We start from the raw sequence: 20,371 nt of genomic DNA, 5'->3' as shown, positions 1-20,371 counted from the left end.
CATCACTAAATAACTCCTTTATCACACTTAAAAAACAAAATTACAACATAAAATTTTTGAAGCAAAAACTAAGAAATTCAATCCGCAAACAAATAATCGAGATAATATTTATTCGAATCATATTATATTAAATTTTTAAAAAAACGAAAAAAAAATATTAAAAAAATGGGCCAGCCGCACGGAATCTGCGAGCCCACCGTGGGTCACTCGCACGAAACCCGCGACTCTACCGCGGCTCAGTCACACAAAACATGCTTCCTTAACGGAAGAACCAAACAGTTGTACAACGGATTACCGTCAGCAGAACTATAATAAGCAATGCCAATGTCAAGAAACGTTGCTGCAGAGTACAATGCCATCAGTGCATCCATCCAGTGAATATAAGGAGCAGGTCCATTGCTGTGTGAACCAATTTTGAATATAGCATCGACTAACGACTCCTGCGATAGATACAAACTTAGGTATTGGTCTCTGTTCATTTGCATATCCATACACATAGGACGTCTTAAAAGAGGTCATGCCTCCTCGCCTCCCAACTCTGTGGCGGCAATAGCTCTAAATCCACAGTTACCATCACCTAAGACATCAATCCAATCAAACAAGTAAGGACGAAGAATGTGCCAGATGTGATTAGGCCATGGAAACAGTAAAAAATCACGACCTCCTGGACACACCCTTACCGTCCAAGGTTTTCTCCTGGTTTACGACTACTTGCTACAATCAAAAATTTACACTCACAACTTCTACTTTTAGATCCAGCTCGAGCAGCATTATCTAGAATATTTAAATCACCCATAATATTACGATAGCGGTGACATCTTAAATACACACTAACTCTAGAACGTCCTTCTTTTTGTTTATAAGAAGCACGTGTAAATTGAAAACCAATTGTTATTGCTATCGCATCGGCCCAACTATGTAATTCGTCTAAGGAATCAAATTCCCTATCCGTAACTAATCTACCGGAATAATCTACGTTGTCTTCTAAGTTTTCAAAGTCCTGCAAATTTGAAATATGAAACAAACCATACATTAGATCATTAAAAAATTATAGATACAAACATTAATAATAAAAACATTCAATAATAAATAAAAATTATAAATTACTTTAATAATTAATATTAAAATATTCGTAATACAAATTAATATTAATTAAAAATTAAATTTACTTAAATAATTAATATTAAAATAATAACAATACAAAAACTATAATAAAATAACTATAATAATAATAAAAAAATTAATATTAAATAATAAAAAAATAATAAAAATAACATATAATTATAAATTATTTAAATAAATATTAACAAAATAATAGTAATGTTAATAATATAAATTACTTACATCAATAATAATAATAATAACAAAAATTAATAATAATAATAATAATAATACTAAAAATAATAATAATAATAATAATAATAATAATAATAATAATAATAATAATAATAATAATAATAATAATAATAATAATAATAATAATAAAATACAAATAATAATAATAATAATAATAATAATAATAATAATAATAATAATATTATAATAATATTAATAATAATACTAATAATAATAATTTACTAAGACGTATAATAATTTAAATAATAATGTAAATAATAAAAAAAGAAAAAAAAACCAGTCGCACAAAAACCGTGAGCAGACCACGGTGGAGTCGCACAAATCGTGCGAGTGGACCACGGTGGAGTCGCACAAAACGTGTGAGTGGACGACGGTCCAGTCGCACGTTTTGTGCGACTGAACCGTGGTCTACTCGCACGTTTTGTGCGACTCAACCATGGTTCACTCGCCCAGTTTTTGCGACTTCCTTTTTTTAAAAAAAAAATACACCGATTTAAATCGATTAAAGTACGTACCGGATTCGATTCATAGTCACTTTCGTTAGCCATAGTTAATCGATTCCAACTAACAGCTTGTTTAAAATTGAAGAACGTTTTTAGAGAGTTTTTAGAGAGATAGTACCGTGTTTGAATTCGTATATCATACAAGGGCGCGTCTGAAAATTCAATATATATAGGGTCGCGATAAAAATGTTCGGGATTACGTTTAAACTTTAAATTTAATGTTTTTAAAGTGATAATAGTGTTATTAAATGCGATTTACATTTGTTAAACAAGTTTTAAGTTCAGGTGCAAATTCGTAATTTCATTAGGAGTGGCGATATATAACAATGCCCCATCCTGATCAAGTTAGCGCCTTAGAAATGTGTGTAGTTCTACTCTTTATTATCTATATAAATAATGAAACTCGTAATAGATGAAAAGCACTAGCCAATAGAACTAGTAAGTTGTAATACAAACAAATGGATTTACCTACCTTTACAATTAATGAAGATAATGCAAAAGAGCTATTAGAAGCACAACGTCACATATGGAAACATTCTTTGTACTACTTCAAATCCATGGCCTTAAAGTGTGTCCTTCAACTTGGCATTCCAGATACCATTCATAAACATGGCAAACCTATGTCTTTAAATGAACTAGCCACTTCTCTTCCAATTCACCCCAATAACATTCCTTCCCTTAATCGTCTAATGCGTATTCTAGAATCCTCTAACTTCTTCTCCAAGAAACTTCTACAAGATGGAGGATATGGGTTTGATCTTACATTGAGCTCCCAACTCCTGCTTAAAAACCACCCACTTACTCAATATCCATTAGCTCTTATACAACTAGACCCAGTAATAACTGATCCATCTCATCATCTCACAAGCTGGTTCCAAAATGGCGCAGAATCCTCCTTCCATGTTTTAAATGGAATGAGTTTCTGGGAGCATATGATCCATGATTCTAAGTTTAATCAGAGTTTTAATGAAGCCATGGAATGTGATTCGAGATTCGTAACAAGCTTGTTGGTGAATAACAAGAGTTTTAAGGGCATATTTGAGGGTATTGAAACGTTGGTGGATGTAGGGGGTGGTAATGGGACTACTGTTAAGGCCATTACTGAGGCTTATCCATGGCTGAAGTGCAGTGTTCTTGACTTACCACATGTTGTCCAAGGATTACAGGAGAAAGCTTCAAGTAATGTTAAGTTTGTAGCAGGTGATATGTTTGAAGCTGTTCCTCATGCTGATGCTGTCTTACTTAAGGTCAGACTAAATTCTTTATTGCACTTATGGGGAAGCTAAGATTTGATTTATGATTACACTTACTGCTCCCCTCCGTTACTTAAAAGAAGTTTGCATTTCGTTGAAATGTTTTATTTATTGTCCCTACAAAAAATATTTTTATTTATATTATATATTTTGTAAAAATAATTTTATTCATCTTCATTTTAATATTTTAATAATATTTTTTGAATCTTACAAATCTTTCACTAACTTTATTTTAATAATTTTATAAATTCCTTATGGTCGGAAGTGTTATTCAGTTTATGAAATCAATTACAATAGAATAATTTGTAAATTACAACCTTAACGTTTAGCATTTTTACGAATCACAGCTTCAATGTTTATTTTTTGCGAATCACAGCCATCAAACTATTAAAGTTTGCAAGTTCAGGCCGAAACACAGAATTCCGATTATTTTGGCGGTCGGAATTTTAGATTAAGTGGTCGGAGTTATGTGTTTTTGGTCAGAATCTATAAATTTTGATATTTTGGTGGCTGTAAATCGAAAAAAATGAAACATTAAATAGCGGTAATGACTAATGAGAATAATTTGTAGAGTAAATTTTCATGAAATTTAACATCTCATTCCCATGGTAATGAATAGTTGATAATAAAAAAAAAAAATTGTTCATAACTTTTCATTACCGTCTAATACCACTTCTTCTAATAATAATGCATTGGAATGAATTTTGTAAAAAAAAATAAGATGATTGAAGTACAACAAGCATGACCACAAACTTAAAATCAAATTTTCAAAAATTACACTAAATTTTCATTATCATTAGCATTATTTAATACTGATTATCAAAGAGGCCAAGAGAGTAATAAATTAAATTATAGATGCATTTTTGACTAATTTGTTACAAAGATATATTCATAAAGTTAGTTTTTACAACTTTTTAAAAATAAAATTCGATATTAATTAGGTAACATGATTAATTAGTTGCAATGTAAGCGTGTTTTTAATATGTTGCAGTGGATACTACATGATTGGAGTGATAAAGATTGCATAAAGATTCTAAAACAGTGCAAAGAAGCGATCTCTACCAAAAACAAAGGAGGGAAAGTAATAATCATAGATATTGTGGTGGAATCTGAAAATGATCATATCATATCAAAGGAGTCTAATACAAAGTATTTATTTGATATGCTGATGATGTCAATGTGTGGAGATGGAAAGGAAAGAACTGAACAACAATTCAAAAAACTATTTCAACAAGCTGATTTTAGTGATTATAAGGTTCTTCCGATTTTGGGTGTAAGATCTGTCATTGAACTCTATCCTTAAAATGTTTATCATTTCGATAAATTATTTTTAATCCACAATTGAGTATTGATATTTGCAAGCTCATTGTCAACGTATTATGTTTTTCAATCTTATTAAATTTCTTGCAATAATTCTAGAACTGGGTGGATGTATCTCTTATTTCACAAAATTAAGGTTTATAAGATATTTAGAATTTTTTTTCATGATTGCTCAACAATTTAATGCTAAAGTTAAAGTAATGTGGGGTGATAATGGTATAAAGTTTAATTGTATGCAAGATTATTTTCAATATAATAGCATTTTCTTTCTAATTTACTCTCTATCTTCATTTATCAGGAAATATCAAAATTTTTCTTTTAAAACACCATTTTTGATCTCTATGCTACTAATTTATTGCAATTAGACAGGGCGGCTTGACTACATACACCTACCGGGTAGCTTACCCACATGAGGTGGCTTATGAGATGGCACTGACATGTCATTTAAATAATACTTCCTCCGAACCAATTTAGTTGTTCCATTTGCTTGCGCACGGTTATTAAGGATGGTGTGGAGTCTATTAAAAAGAGTAAATAGTGAAGGTAAGTAGTGAAGGGTAGTTGGGTAAGTAAGGTATATGGGGGTATATTCGTAATTACGTCTGTGAACTAAGGATATTTAGGGAAAAAAAGATTGACAAAAATAAAAATGTAACAACTAAAATGACTTTGCCAAATACGGAAATGGGACAACTAAAATGATTCGGAGGAAGTAATATTAAAAACCAAATTAGATTATGTAATTAATTGGTAAGTACTAAATGGAAATCTGCGCTAAATACCCAACGACAATTACTTAGCTTTCTTTTCAATTAGCAAAGGCCGTAAAAATCAATGGCCTTGAGCCTATAATACTTGCCTATGTATCTAAGATGGATGTTCAAACCCCAAAAAAAAAATGAAAAATTCAATTAAAAAAGCAATGAAAAATCAATGAAAAAAATCAAAAAGTTTCAGACCAAAAATATCAATGACAAGAAAAAATCAAAGGCTGCAATGTTCATCTCATAATTAAATCATAAAATTTACTGATATCATCCAAACCAAAACAACAACTCAAATTCAACGATTAATAGCATACAGTACAAATTGAATTTAAACAAAAAAAAAAAAAAAAAAAACCAAATTGCAATATCCTAAAATTTGAACAAACAATTAGCAAAAACCTATAATTTATGAGATTCGGAACCCTTCTTTACTAGAAACATCCGTGTTGGTGCTCGTGGTAGTGACGACGGACTACTAGTTGCTGATGGTAATATGGTGGTGGAGGGTTGAGCAATAGGGAGGCAGGTTGTAGCCATTGGCGGTGATGTAGTGTTGGAGGATTGGGCGATACGGACTACGGAGGTAGGTTGTAAGCAATTGGGGGACGCAAAGACTGAATTCATTGAAATGCAACGGTGGTTTTGAGAATTGACGGTTGATTTGGAGTCTTAATCGAACGACTGTTAGTATAAATCCGTGTGTTCAATTAAAGTTGAATATGGATCGTTGATTTGATCTGGTTAGAAATTAACAAGTATCAGAAAAAGAAAGTATAATAACAACAATAAATTTAACGCTCAACAATCAACATAGTCTTGCAAACTAAGGAAACTTCATCCGATAATATCGCCAATCTGATCAATTGGGCCAATCTTCAAAACCTTGAGACTCAAGCAAAACTAACACTCCACTTAAGACTTGTTCGAACACGTTTTTGATATTATTTTTGGCTATTTTAGTTCTTTAATGTGCTGTCACGTTAATATTCATACATGATATTTAAAATTCAATAATTCAAATGATGTTAACGTGAAAATATAAGCCATTTTAAGTTCCTACATTTTAGCTTAATTTAAATTCCTTTTCCTATTTTTAGGTAAGGTTAAAAATATCTCCACACTTATAGGAAAACCTATAATTAGTAAAACTTGTTTGCCAAGCAAATTATTTATTCAAATATTTAAATAATAAAACGTGTAATAACACTTAAACACGCGTTTATATTTAATTCAAATATAACCTTATCTTAATAAAGACAATTAACTTAAGTCATTTTAATTCAAACTTAATTCAACACATTTTGGACTAAAATTATTTATTAATTAACCACTTTATATCTAATATGATTTTGGATCTACTTAAACCACTAAATACAATTAGTTAATTTATTTGTTTAATTTAATATTTATTTTGAATTATCATCACTTAAAGGAGTTGAGTCTTCATTATCCTTGATATATGATTAGTTTATACTATATCATATCAACAATCTAATAAAAAGACTGTAAAATTTCATGTGTCATTCTCACAGTAATTTTTCATGTAAAATAATTCTTACCAAAGTTAACATCAACGTATCCTTAATTATATGCTTAGTTTATACTCCCTCCTATTCATAAATAACGGGACATTTAGTTTTTGACACTATTCACTTATTACTCTTAATTTGTATTTTATTCAAGTGAGATCTTGTTTGATTCGTCTCAATGCAAAGATTATTAGTATTAACTTTTTATAATATTTCGTAATGTATAATAAGAAATATTAAGCATTGAATAAGTGCATTGGATAATGTGAAAAAGCAAATATCCCATTATCTATGAATAGGAGTGAGTATTACAATAAGATTTGTTCTTTTAAATTTTCATGGAAAATTATATTCTTGATTTTAAAAGCTATGTAAATTTCAAATTAAAGTTTCTTAGAATATATATTTGTTTTTTAATGTTGTAGTATTTGCTAATTAATAAAGTTTTTCCGTTAAAATTTTAATTTCTAAAATATTTCATAAGAAACAAAACATACATAATATGATAATCAAAAATTATTTTAAGAATGACAAATAATCATTAAGATAACATTAGAAGATTTCTCATATTTGTCTTAAAAAGTATGAGAACTTTAATTGATTATTATTAACATTTTTTTATTAAAAGCGCTATATATTCTAATATCTTCTATCTATTTTATAAGAAATATTATTATTTTATACTGATAGCATGTAATTACATCTCAATTTAAAATTTATATTTCTAAATACTTTTATATTAATAACTTCGTGCATGACACGAATTTCTATATTAGTATAAGTTTCTTTAAAAAAATGTCATTGGAGTTGTATTTCTATTTAAATTAAAAATTTTTAAATAAAAAAATTAAAATTAAAAACTAAAAACTAAAAACCCGTACATCCATCTAAAAGACCCATTCCCCTTCCCCTTCCCCTTCCCTATAAAAAATTAATATTCACTTTCGCCACCATTAATATAAGTAAAAGTACCACCGAACCCATAGAGATGGTGGTTGGTCGTGGTGGCAGCGGCGATATTTGGTTAGTTTGGCCGACGATTTTATCCGCAATTTTTGACTGTTTGAGAGCTTGATTTTCAATGAGTTTTGTTAAAGCTTAAGCAATTGCACAGAAGAGAGAATGAAAGAAAGGAATTTTATTGAATGTGAATTTGTGTTCAACATTATACAAGAGAATGCATATATATAGCTAAGCCTGAGCAGTGGCGGACCCAGGAATTTCAAATTGGGGGGTCAAAATCCGAACGTCACGTCGTTCGGATAATCTGATCGTCGTCTGAATAATTTTTTTTTTAAAGAAAAATAGAAAACATAATAAAAACAATATTTACAATTTACAATATCAAATCCGATGTTAAAAGTTTTACAATCCAAAATATAAAAAAAAAAAATACAAGCGTTCAAATGAAAATTACAAATTCATCCTTCGAGTTTTCCCTTTGCTTTTGGTATATTTCTAACGCATGTCGTTGACGGGGGTTCAAATCCGCAACCTTAGCAGGTAGTCTTGCCAGTGGACCGAATCGACTGGGCCATTCATTCAGGAACTGAAAACACAAAAGGATAATGTCCGTTATTAATTCATTACAAAAATAATCTGAAAAAAAAATGATAATAAAACTCACGTATTCAGATCTGCTCTGAGAAGGACCAGGACCGGAAGTAGGCCCTTCGTCCGGGGCTATGTACGGGTGTGAGCACACTTTGAACCAATCAACGTAATTAGGTTCAGCCTCAAAAGGAACAGAAGCCCGACGAAGTCCCTGCTCAACAAGGCGGGCACTATAGAGGAACCTACTCCATGCCTCCAAATATACAGCAGCAGAAGGAAAGGTCACGTAGTAGGTACCGTGTGCCGGTCGGACAGCCTTGGCTGGTCTAATAGGAGCGGGAGGAATAGCCTGCACGAACCCAATCTGTCGCAATGTCCGCTCCGGCAAATACACCTCCACAACATCAAAGCACGTGATACCCCCGATTACGGTGGTGCGTGGGTGATCATTCAGCAACGCACCAGCAGCAGAATTGTAGGGAGTCCATTCAACCTGCATACAAGCGAAGTTCACAAAAAAATACTATAAATTGAAAACAACATGCATGACAAAATGTAATGTACAGTACCTGAGTCTCCGTCATTGAATCAAGAACCTTGCGGCAGTCCCTCAACCTGTCCAGCTCACGACATGGTTTTTTCGGTGTCCACATCTCCGCCCTAGTCATGTTTGGCACATCTTCTCGGCGAGCATGAGGGCGGAAAGCGGGAAAGTACTCATAGATCCATGTCTGGAGCAATGTGAGGCATCCAGCAATGGTCTTGCAACCAGCCCTAGATGCCATTCCGAGTTGCCTGTACAAGAACGCCAAGGTCACCGCACCCCAGGCCACGTCCTGCTGATCGTCGTTCACGGCAAGTATCGGGTGAGGTCGCATGCCAATTCTGGACTTATCCGCCAACAAGGTAGAGCCGATAACAGCCATGTAGTACGCTGTCTTCTGGGTATCCATAGCCTGCGACCTATGACACAGCCGCATCAATTCAGCAACGGTTATGCATCCGCCGGTGAATGAACCTTTACGCCGAAGCTCAGACAGAGGCTCCCCGAACAGATTGGTGATACCAACCTCCCACTCCGCCTCCGAAGGCTCAGCCGGCAGAGAACCTTCAATAGAAATACCCAATATGCGTTGCACGTCGTGCAACATAATCGTCATCTCTCCCCAGGGCATGTGGAAGGTGTTCGTATCCGGCTGCCACCTCTCGACGAACGCAGATATCAAAGCACAATCGATGTGCTGGTGCATAATGACCGGTAGTCGGCCGAGGGAAGTGGCAGGTAGAACATCGTTTAGCGCATCGGACATATCCTTCAGTCCGATGATGGACTCCACCGGTCTCTTCCTAATACGGCATTCTAGAATCGGAGGCATACGCTCGGAGCCGTCATAAATAAGTTTAGTTATGTGCCCGCCATAGCTAGGGATCAGTCGCGTATCTGTCGGCCCACCGGGCTGGGGTGATGTCACTAACCAGTCCGTGTTAGTGGACTGTGAGGGCTGATTATCGACAAAACTACGTCCTGCGCGCTCAGATGCGGCAGAAGAACTCGGGCCGCCCCGCGCAAATCTGCCGTCGGGCTTGGCGACACTCAGTACCTTGGAACTGAACATCATCAGCATCATTATCATCATCACTATAAACCCCCCAACTACTCTGGAGGCTGTCAGCCTGGTCATCAATAGGAGTACGCACTTGGTTCAGCGTAGTCGACCTTTGGGCCTCACTGTGTCTGACAGCCTCTTCATGCCTAGCCCTCCTAGCAGAACCCGTCACCCCCCCTCTCATGCGGGTCCCCTCTAAGTAAAGTAGGCCTTGAACTATTACCTCTCAACAATTGCCTAAAAAAACATTTTCCTTTTCCTTGATTACCAGCCATTTTCTACAATTTTTACAGTTTTATTCAAAGATAAATAATAATTTAACAACAAAAAAATTAACATACAAATTTACACTAATAATTTATAAAACAACACATGAACATATTTATAATAATAAAAAAAATAACAATCACATTAATAATAACATAATTAATTATAATAACATTAACATATATTTAATAAAAAAAAAATACAATCACAATAATAATAAAAATAAAATTAATAATAATAACATTAACAACAATAATAACATACTTCAAAATTTAAATTAATTATTCCTAAATATAACGAAAAAAAAAAATATATTAAAAAGGGAGGCGCCCAGATCTGGGCGGCTGGACCCCGGTTCAGCCGCCAAATTTTAGGCGGCTGAACCGGGGTCCAGCCGCCCAGATCTGGGCGCCTCCCTTTCAATTTTTTTTTTCTTTTGCATTCAAAACAATATATAAAATTTACTAAAAAATATACAAATTACACATTACAACATACAAATTTACAATAATAATTCAAAATTTATATTAATTAATCCTAAATACACGAAAAAAAAAAATTCAAAACGAGGCGCCCAGATCTGTGCGCCTCCTTTTCATTTTTTTTTCTTTTGCATTCAAAACAATATATAAAATTTACTAAAAAATATAAAAATTACACATTACAACATAAAAATTTACAATAATAATTCAAAATTTATATTAATTAATCCTAAATACACGAAAAAAAAAATAAAAAAAATTAAAAACGAGGCGCCCAGATCTGGGCGCCTCTACCCCCGGTTCAGGCGCCTGATTTTGGGCGCCTGAACCGGGGTAGAGCCGCCCAGATCTGGGCGCCTCGTTTTTAAATTTTTTTTTTCTTTTGCAACTAATTAAATAAAAAATAACTTACCTCGATTAATAATTTGGGGATTGTACTTAATTTTTGCTCCGAGATTTAGCTTTAGTGAGTTGTATTTAGTTGTAGTTAGGTGGAGTGTGGTATATATAGGAATTTCACCCTCAATGGCAATATTGTTAATTTTTTATAAAGTAAGGGTAAAATGGTAATTTACTCGGGGGGTGGCGATAAAATGAAAAGGGTGGCGGAATATAAGGATTGGGATTTTTTTTCAGATTGGGGGGTCTACTGCCCTCACTTGACCCTAGCTGGGTCCGCCACTGAGCCTGAGAGAGTTAGTTATAACTAATTTCAGTTACAGCTAACTATACAACATAACTAGAGTTATAACAAACTTAATACACGTGTGTAAAACAAAGACAGAGGGCCTATATGATGATGACTCATCCTACTCACGAGACAACTACACAGCATATCTTCTGGGCATCATGATCTTGCAAACTATTGATTGAAAACTGAAAAAAGGTATACATAAAGCTTAAATAATATATGTATTTCGATGGCATAATTCTAAATAATTGAATATTTTCTAAAAGGTGTACATAGATGTTTAAAAAATATACATTAGGAAGTAAGCAGGAGTATACAATACGAATGCAGAAATACTCCATATTTTATTAAGAACTCACAAACATAACTTCTCCGATGTCGGAGTGAATACAAGTACGTAGTTATAGCCTCTACGGCAGGCACCACTAAAAAAGCCACTGCAACGTTCCCAATTGAGATTAAAACTCAATTTTCTTGATTTACATTTCTTTGATTTATTTTCTTTACTTAGTTTAGAAGCCAAAACTTCCATTGGTGATTGCCATTAATTATCAAACTTATTATAAGGCTTAAAACGTTCATTCCCGATTCTTGTTTATTTACAAGTGAAATTAAAAAATTAGGGGTCATTTGGTTGGGTGTAATAATCAAAGGGAAAGAGAATGGACAGACCCAATTCCCTTTGTTGTTGTTTATTTGCCACTTTCTATCATTCTCTTTTTCCTTTTTTAGTTTTGGATTTACCCAAAATTATTATTCCCTCATTCCCTACCCTCCCCTAGACTTTTCCATTCCATTCCCCACTTTATTACCCTTCACTTAAAATTTGAACTTTGATTTATGGGTATTGTTATAATTCCCCACTCTTTTCATTTTATCGCCAATCCCTAATTAAATTACGAATTTGCCCCTGGACTTTAAAAAATTACGAATTTGCCATTGGACTTAATAACACTATTATCAACTAAATTAATAAAAAAGTTATTAATAAAAAATTAAAAATTAATTAACAACAAAATTTTAATTAATACATTATTATCATATTAATAAATAATTAAACATTCAAATAAATTATTAAATTCAAAACTAATTATTATAATAACATTATCATAATATAATATTATATTAAAATAAAATAATTTATTACAACATTTATTTAAATAACAATAACTTAAAAAATAAATTAATTACACAAAAAAATTTCATAATTCGAAATTATAAAAAAATTAAAAAAAAATAGCAGTCGCACTTTTTGTGCGACTGGTAATTTTTTTATTAAAAACTGTTATTAATTTTATTTATATTATTATTGCTATTATTATTATTATTATTATTATTGTTGTTGTTGTTGTTGTTGTTGTTGTTGTTGTTGTTATTATTATTATTTGTAATCAATGGAGCTAGAAAGATATTATTTAGAGTTATGTTTTTTTTTTCTTCATCTTACAGGAAAAAGGATGATACAGGTTAATGATATTTTTTTTAAAAATAAGTTTTTCAAGTTTATCATATAATAACTAATTATTTTTGGAAAAAATATAAAAAGAATTTAAAAACTTATAATTTGATTCCTTTGCTTGAACCAAACAGTCACAAAGGAAATCAATGAGCATTTCATTCCGTTTCCTGAACACAGCCAAACGACTAGGCTAAATTAGGGGAATCCATTCCTTTCTCCTTCATTTCCTTTCCTCATTCCATTCTGATTCCCTTGTGCGAACCAAATGACCCCTTAATGCTTTTATCACGATGAATACAAACAAGTATGAGCACTTGATAATACAATCAATCCCATTCGTTCACAATAATGACACATCTACCCTAACATACATTTGATAATCAATATTAAATAGTAAAAATGGTAATGGTAAAGTTTCTGTAATTAGTTATGTGTAGCTCATGATATAAACGATTAAGACACCATATATTAAAATCATTGTTTGCTTTCGCTTGCTCTGTTTTTTGTTATACCATTGATTGTGCTCCATATTTTATCGTGTATTAGTTATGTGTAGCTCATGATATAAACGATTAAGATAGCACATTGAATTGCATAATAATAAAGTGAAATAACAGTATAATAGAGTGGAGGAAGTATGTCACAATTGTTTTTGGGGCAACCCACATGATTGTTAAATTAGGTGTTCATTTGGGTTACCTAGTTAATTTCGGGTCTGTTTGAAATTGTGTTTTGTGTCTATATTGTTTATTACATAACTGTAAATCATTTTTGAAATTAGGTCATATTGAATTCGGTTACTTAGTCGAATAAATTTCAAATTATCCAATCTATTTTGAACACATTTAATGATCTGACTATTTGAAAGAGAATACATCAAAATTTCATGTTGGGTTCCAAATTCCAATATCAATCAAACTAAACAACGTAGTACATCAACAACACGACTTTTAATTACATTACCAAGTAGCTTGGAATGCTTTATTAAGAACACAAAAGAACAAACTAGTACGTACGTTACTTATATTAATGATTTTACATCATCTTATCATATCCTCGTGATGAGGGCATTATTCTGTTTTTTTTTCCAATTTTTAAACATTGCCACTCCCAATGAAATTATGAATTTGTCTATGAACTTTAAAAAATTACGAATTTGCCATTGGACTTAAAATTTCTTATTTATACTCTAACCTCACTAAATAACTCCTTTATCACACTTAAAAAACAAAATTACAAAATAAAATTTTTGGAGCAAAAACAAAAAAATTCAATCCGCAAACAAATAATCGAGGTAATTTTTATTCGAATTGTATTATTTTAAATTTTTTCAAAAAGGAAAAAAAATAAATAAATGGGTCAGTCGCACGAAATATGCAAGCCCACAGCGGGTCAGTCGCACGAAACCCGCGACTCGACCGCGGCTCAGTCGCACAAAATGTGCTTCCTTAACGGAAGAACCAAACAGTTGTACAGCGGATTACCGTCAGCAGAACCATAATAAGCAATGCCAATGTTAAGAAACGTTGCTGCAGAGTACAATACCATCACTGCATATAAGGAGCAGGTCCATTGCCGTGTGAACCAATTCTGAATATAGCATTGTCTAACGACTCTTGCGATAGATACAAACTTAGGTATTGATCTCTGTTCATTTGCATTTCTATACACATAGCACGTCTTAAAAGAGGCCATGCCTCCTCGCCTCCCAACTCTGTGGCGGCAATAGCTCTAAATCCAAAGTAACCATCACCTAAGACATCAATCCAATCAAAAAAGTAAGGAGGAAGAATGTGCCGGATGTGATTAGGCCATGGAAACAGTGAAAAATCATGACCTCCTGGACACACCCTTACCGTCCAAGGTCTTTCTCCTGGTTTACGACTAATTGCTACATTCTAAAATTTACACCCACAACTTCTACTTTTAGAACCAGGTCGGATAGCATTATCTAGAATATTTAACTCACCCATAATATTACCATAGCGGTGACATCATAAATACATACTAACTCTAGAACGTCTTTCTTTTTGTTTATAAGAAGCACGTGTAAATTGAAAACCAATTGTTATTGCTATCGCATCGGCCCAACTATGTAATTCATCTAATAAATCAAATTCTCTATCCGTAACAAATCTACCAGAGTAATCTACGTTGTCTCCTAAGTTTTCAAAGTCCTGCAAATTTGAAATATGAAACAAACCATACATTAGGTCATTAAAAAATTATAAATACAAACATTAATAATAAAAACATTCAATAATAAATAAAAATTATAAATTACTTTAATAATTAATATTAAAATATTAGTCAAATTAATATTAATTAAAAATTATAATTTACTTAAATAATTAATATTAAAATAATAACAATACGAAAAATATATTAAAATAATTGTAATAATAATAAAATAAATTAATATTAAATAATAAGAAAATAATAATAATAACATATAATTATAAATTATTTAAATAAATAATAACAAAATAATAGTAATGTTAATAATATAAATTACTTACATTAAAAATAATAATAATAACAAAAATTAATAATAATAATAATAATAATAATAATAATAATAATAATAATAATAATAATAATAATAATAATAATAATAATAACATTAATAAAAAATACAAATAATATTAATAATAATAACAATATTATAATAATATTAATAATAATATTAATAATAATAATTTACTAAGACGTATAATAATTTAAATAATAAAAAAAAGTAAATAAAAGAAAATAAAAACCAGTCGTAAAAAAACTGCGAGCAGACCACGGTGGAGTCGCACAAATCGTGCGAGTGGACCACGGTGGAGTCGTACAAAACGTGTGAGTGGACCACGATCTAGTCGCACGTTTTGTGCGACTGAACCGTGGTCTACTTGCAAGTTTTGTGCGACTCAACTATGGTTCACCCGCCTAGTTTTTGCGACTTTTTTTTTTTAAAAAAAAATACACGGATTCAAATCGATTAAAGTACGTACCGGACCCGATTCATAGTCGTTTTCGTAAGCCATAGTTAATCGATTCCGACTAACAGCTTGTTTAAAATCGAAGAAAGTTTTTAGAGAGATAGTACCGTGTTTGAATTCGTATATCATACAAGGGCGCGTCTGAAAATTCAATATATATATAGGGTCGCGATAAAAATGTTCGAGATTACGTTTAAGCTTTAAATTTAATGTTTTTAAAGTAATAATAGTGTTATTAAGTGCGATTTACATTTGTTAAACAAGTTTTAAGTGCAGAGGTAAATTCGTAATTTCATTAATGGGTGACGATAAAATGAAAAAGGATGGCGATATATAATAATGCCTCATCGTGATCAAGTTAGCGCCTTAGAAAGGTGTGTAGTTTTACTCTTTATTATCTATATAAATAATGAAACTCGTGATCAAGTTAGCACTCTTTATTATTATTATTATTATTATTATTATTATTATTATTATTATTATTATTATTATTATTATTGTGATTTTTATTATTATTATTATTAAATTTTTATTTTTTTTTTAGTTATTATATTTAATTTATTATTTTAAATATTATTATTATTATTATTATTATTATTATTATTATTATTATTATTATTATCTTTTTTATATTCTTTTAAATATTATTTTTATTATTTTTGTTGGTGATGTTGTTGTTGTTGTTGTTATTATTGTTATTGTTAGTAAACTTTTCTTTAATTTTATTTTTAAATATTGTTTTTGTTATTAGTGTTATGATTATTATTATTGTTTGTGTTATTATTGTTATGATTATTATTAATGTTATTATTTTTGTTAATATTATTATTATTATTATGATTATTATTAATTTAGAAAATTAATTACAATAATTAATAATAATAATAATAATAATAATAATAATAAATATGTCCTTACATTATATTTGTTGATAATGATAAGTTAAATATTGTTGTTGTTAATTAGTTATTGTCTTTTGTTCATGTGGTTAATTTAACGTAACGTTTGATTATGTTTATTTATTAATAATAGTTAATTAAATTATCAAAAATTATAGTAAATGGCTGGTACTCACAGGAAAGGAAAGGGTTTTTTTAGAAACTTGCTAAGCGGGAATAGTTCTAGGCCTACCATGCTCAGAGGGGACCCTCATGAGAAGGGGGTGACGAGTTCTACTAGGAGAGCTAGGCAGGAAGAGGCTTTAGTGAATTACTCTAGCTCTTTGTGTTGATATGATTAAAATTGTATAAATATAAAGAAAATGTTAGAATTATTAAAAATTGTTTTGATAAGATTAAAAAGAAGGTAAAATAAGAGAAAATATATGAATAAGAGTTAATGAAATTGAACAATACTCAAAATAAAAGTATTTAATAATAAAAGGGACAAACAAAAATGAAAATGTTGGCGTAACCATGGGCTAGAAAGACTATATTTGTTTAACAAAATATATAATTACAATTTAGGTGTGAGTTTGTAAAATTTATATACATCTATTTAATAGGAGTAATTTACTTCTACATTTTAAAAATTATATTTGTGAATATATAACGATATTAAGGATAAAAATATACATTATTTACCTACGTGCGTTTTGAAGAGTCTGTCTATTAAAAAGGAACGAATAATAGTAACTTTTCGGCTTGCTTATGAGTATTTAAGATATTTGAATTTAGGAGGCCATGTAAGATCGAACGCTTTATAAATGTCAAAACCACATCTTAATATACGTGTAATGTGTTCGACTGTCCAAAGTTTTCAAAATAAAGAATTTTATTTATTAGTTTATAAATTGTTAGAACAGTTTTGTTTAGACGTTGATAGAGACTTGATATTATCGTGTATTTTTATTTCACAATTTGTTGTGAGAGACGGTCTCTCCAAGAGACGAATTAGATATATGGGTTAAATAACTTAATTAATACAAATTAAAGATTAAATAAGAACGTGGACTTCTTATTTTAGGGTCGTCCCTTTAAGAGACTGTCTCTCACAAGAATAGTTTTATTTATTGCATCGTTTATTTTATTTTCCACGTTTTTAAAAGAGAAAAACTATGATTGGTGATTGCCATTGTAATCTTATCCATTATCCAACTAAATGAGGCTGAAATCGTTCAATCGGTTCATTCGCGATTCTCATTATCAACAAGTAAAATTTATCAAAAATTAGAATACAATTTATATTGACATTCTAGCAAGATTGAAAAACTCAAAATGAATATTTTGAGATGTTTATAGGCGGATTTGGATGGTTAGTAAACCAAGTTCACCTCTAAAATTCTATTGATTGTCCTAAGATTTCAAAATTTTGTCAGCGAGCTAATTCACTTACCACTACCAACCTGTTTTCTTAGCAGGTAAACCTGTGGGCAACCAAATTTTTTTTCTTTTATAGTTGCATATGTAAAGAAAACACTTATAATGATGAAGGATAAAATTTAATGCAAAAAAAATTATGAAAAAAAAAATGATACGCTAAAAAATAAATTTATTACATCTAAAGTAAATTTAAACAAACATTTTTAGGATACAATCTTATCACTAAAGATTGTATTTTTATATGTGCGTGATACACTGGGTTGGATAATGATGAGAATCTTATCACTAAAGATTAAAAGAGCCTTAAAAATAGAAAACTTAAAGTAAAATATATACATAGAAAAAAGCAAGTGGTCTTAAATGCAAATATTTTTTTTGTGTTTTTACCCCTCTTCAATCTTAAAATGGAGGCTAATATGTTTGTTAATCTTAAATAGGCGTGCTTGACGGATCCATATTTTGAACTTTTGATAAAAAAAAATATTGTCCAAGTTCGCGCATTTTTGAGTCGATGGGCCAAATCTGATGGTCGATAGCCAAGTCTACTTCTATAACTTAAGCTAAGTAGGGATGACAATGGGTCGGACTCGGCTCAAATTTCCACCCTTCGACATTCCTCTGATATCAGTCCACCTCCACTCGGAGTCGGATTATGCAAACTCCAACTTTATTTGCTCTTACTCGGACTCTCGGACCTCCGACGAAGTTCGGATTATTATCAAAATTTATTTTTATTGATATTATATTAATGATTTAAAAGCATAAAAAACTAATAGAGTAGTTATTTAAATACAACATAGCAAAAAAAATATGTCCTTCAAATTTTAGAATCGCAATTAAAATCGTAGGAATCGTATAGAATGGTAGAATCACAATTAAATAAAGCCTTAGCCCACCCAATCAACTATAACCCTAGACCATAATTTCTATTTTTTGCTTTCTAATGAATAAATTGAGACTCTTGAACATAATATAACTATTTTATGAACAACACGCATGGGAGTTGGGACTTTTAACTTTTTAATGAAAATTCTTGCTGCCTTAAAGCTTTTTTTTTTGTTTTGTTTTTTTTTTTATCTAGATTACTAGTTAAGGCTTGGTTTTATTTAGTGTTACTGACTTATTAATGATTGAGCTAATGTTCAAAATTGATAATTTTATCTAAGAGTTGTTTTCGGTTTAAGTTAAATTTACGCTTTTAGCAACCTTGGTAATATTCATTCGATCTCTAATTATTTAATTATAAAACCAAAAACTTGCATTTAAAATTTTGAGTATTATATTATTAACTGATATAAAAACAATAAGTTTTGCGGACTTGACTTAATATGAAAAACAAATCAAGCTTATACTTTTTACTTGAATTTGACATTTAATCTATGTCTTAGATGTCAGGTTTGCAAAGTTGGTTTGAATAAATTTATCATCCTTCTTGTTTACAATGAAATTCAAATTTGTTCAAATTAAAAAATAGCTTAAATTCAAATTCGAAGTCAGGTGTCAGTCGCGTCGAGTCGGGTCGAGTTGGGGTTAGGTCGAAGTATCAGATTTTTTATGAAGTCCAACTTCGATCTCTCTCTGAATCGGACTCGGACTATATAATCGAAATCTGAGTCAAACATTTTTACTCTTGGATTTAGATCGGATTAAATTTCTCGAATCAGGTAAGATCAAGGGTGGATTTGGACTGATTGTCATCCCTAAAGCCAAGTAGTAGCTAGTAGCAAATAGCCACCCGCCAAGTGCAATTTCAATACATATAAAAATAGTAGGAAAATTCAAAGTGATAACCCTGAGGTTTTGGGTTTGCCACGTGGTAACCAAAACTTTTAAAATATACACGTGCCTGAGGTTTACCAAATTGTTTCACCTTGACCTTTTTGCACATAAAATGTTAGCAAAAGTTAATTTCGAAGCTTTAAGGCTATTGTACGCCTATTTATGCGACTCGCCATTTCAAATGCCACCAGTCTCAACCTTTTCCGCAAAAATATAAACCCTAACTCTACCATCTTTGGATTTGGGAGAAAAATATGATTTGGATGAAAGATGGTAGAGTTAGAATTTATATTTTAGGGGAAAAGGTTGAAATTAATGAAATATGAAATGAAGAGTTGCATAAATAGGCGTACAACAGTTTTAAAGCTTCGAAATTCACGTTTGCTAATGTTTTATGTGCAAAAAGATCAAGGTAGAATAATTTGGTAAACTTCAGAATTACTGCATGGATCTTTTAAAAATTTTAGTTACCTATTGAAAAATACTAAACTTCAAAATT

General features: G+C 30.9%; 2 protein-coding genes across 2 annotated transcripts; one reads left to right on the top strand and one right to left on the bottom strand.

The window, feature by feature from the left end:
- The first annotated feature begins 1,468 nt into the window (after nt 1–1,468).
- On the top strand, nt 1,469–4,721 carry LOC130808132 (trans-resveratrol di-O-methyltransferase-like). The gene is made up of 2 exons (XM_057673591.1): nt 1,469–3,106; nt 4,104–4,721. The coding sequence occupies exons 1-2, from the start codon at nt 2,318–2,320 to the stop codon at nt 4,413–4,415; spliced, it is 1,101 nt and encodes a 366-aa protein (XP_057529574.1). The 5' UTR covers nt 1,469–2,317; the 3' UTR covers nt 4,416–4,721.
- Nucleotides 4,722–7,919: 3,198 nt separating this feature from the next.
- Nucleotides 7,920–9,059, bottom strand: LOC130808243 (uncharacterized). Its single transcript, XM_057673725.1, has 4 exons — nt 8,852–9,059; nt 8,356–8,775; nt 8,146–8,277; nt 7,920–8,006 (listed from the first exon to the last, which is right to left on the bottom strand). The coding sequence occupies exons 1-4, from the start codon at nt 8,948–8,950 to the stop codon at nt 7,920–7,922; spliced, it is 738 nt and encodes a 245-aa protein (XP_057529708.1). The 5' UTR covers nt 8,951–9,059.
- Nucleotides 9,060–20,371: the final 11,312 nt, after the last annotated feature.

This window comes from Amaranthus tricolor, chromosome 3, assembly GCF_026212465.1.
Source record: "Amaranthus tricolor cultivar Red isolate AtriRed21 chromosome 3, ASM2621246v1, whole genome shotgun sequence".
NCBI lineage: Eukaryota > Viridiplantae > Streptophyta > Magnoliopsida > Caryophyllales > Amaranthaceae > Amaranthus > Amaranthus tricolor.
This window is presented reverse-complemented; position numbering and strand designations above follow the sequence as displayed.

What these genes read in the sequence shown, in the direction of transcription:
- LOC130808132 (XM_057673591.1), top strand. Translation starts at nt 2,318, where the DNA reads ATGGATTTACCTACCTTTACAATTAATGAAGATAATGCAAAAGAGCTA. An exon ending in CTGATGCTGTCTTACTTAAG is followed by an intron (nt 3,107 to 4,103) that starts GTCAGACTAAAT and finishes AATATGTTGCAG; the next exon opens with TGGATACTACATGATTGGAG.
- LOC130808243 (XM_057673725.1), bottom strand. Translation starts at nt 8,950, where the DNA reads ATGACTAGGGCGGAGATGTGGACACCGAAAAAACCATGTCGTGAGCTG. An exon ending in ATTCAATGACGGAGACTCAG is followed by an intron (nt 8,776 to 8,851) that starts GTACTGTACATT and finishes GCTTGTATGCAG; the next exon opens with GTTGAATGGACTCCCTACAA. An exon ending in CTCAGAGCAGATCTGAATAC is followed by an intron (nt 8,278 to 8,355) that starts GTGAGTTTTATT and finishes TTGTGTTTTCAG; the next exon opens with TTCCTGAATGAATGGCCCAG.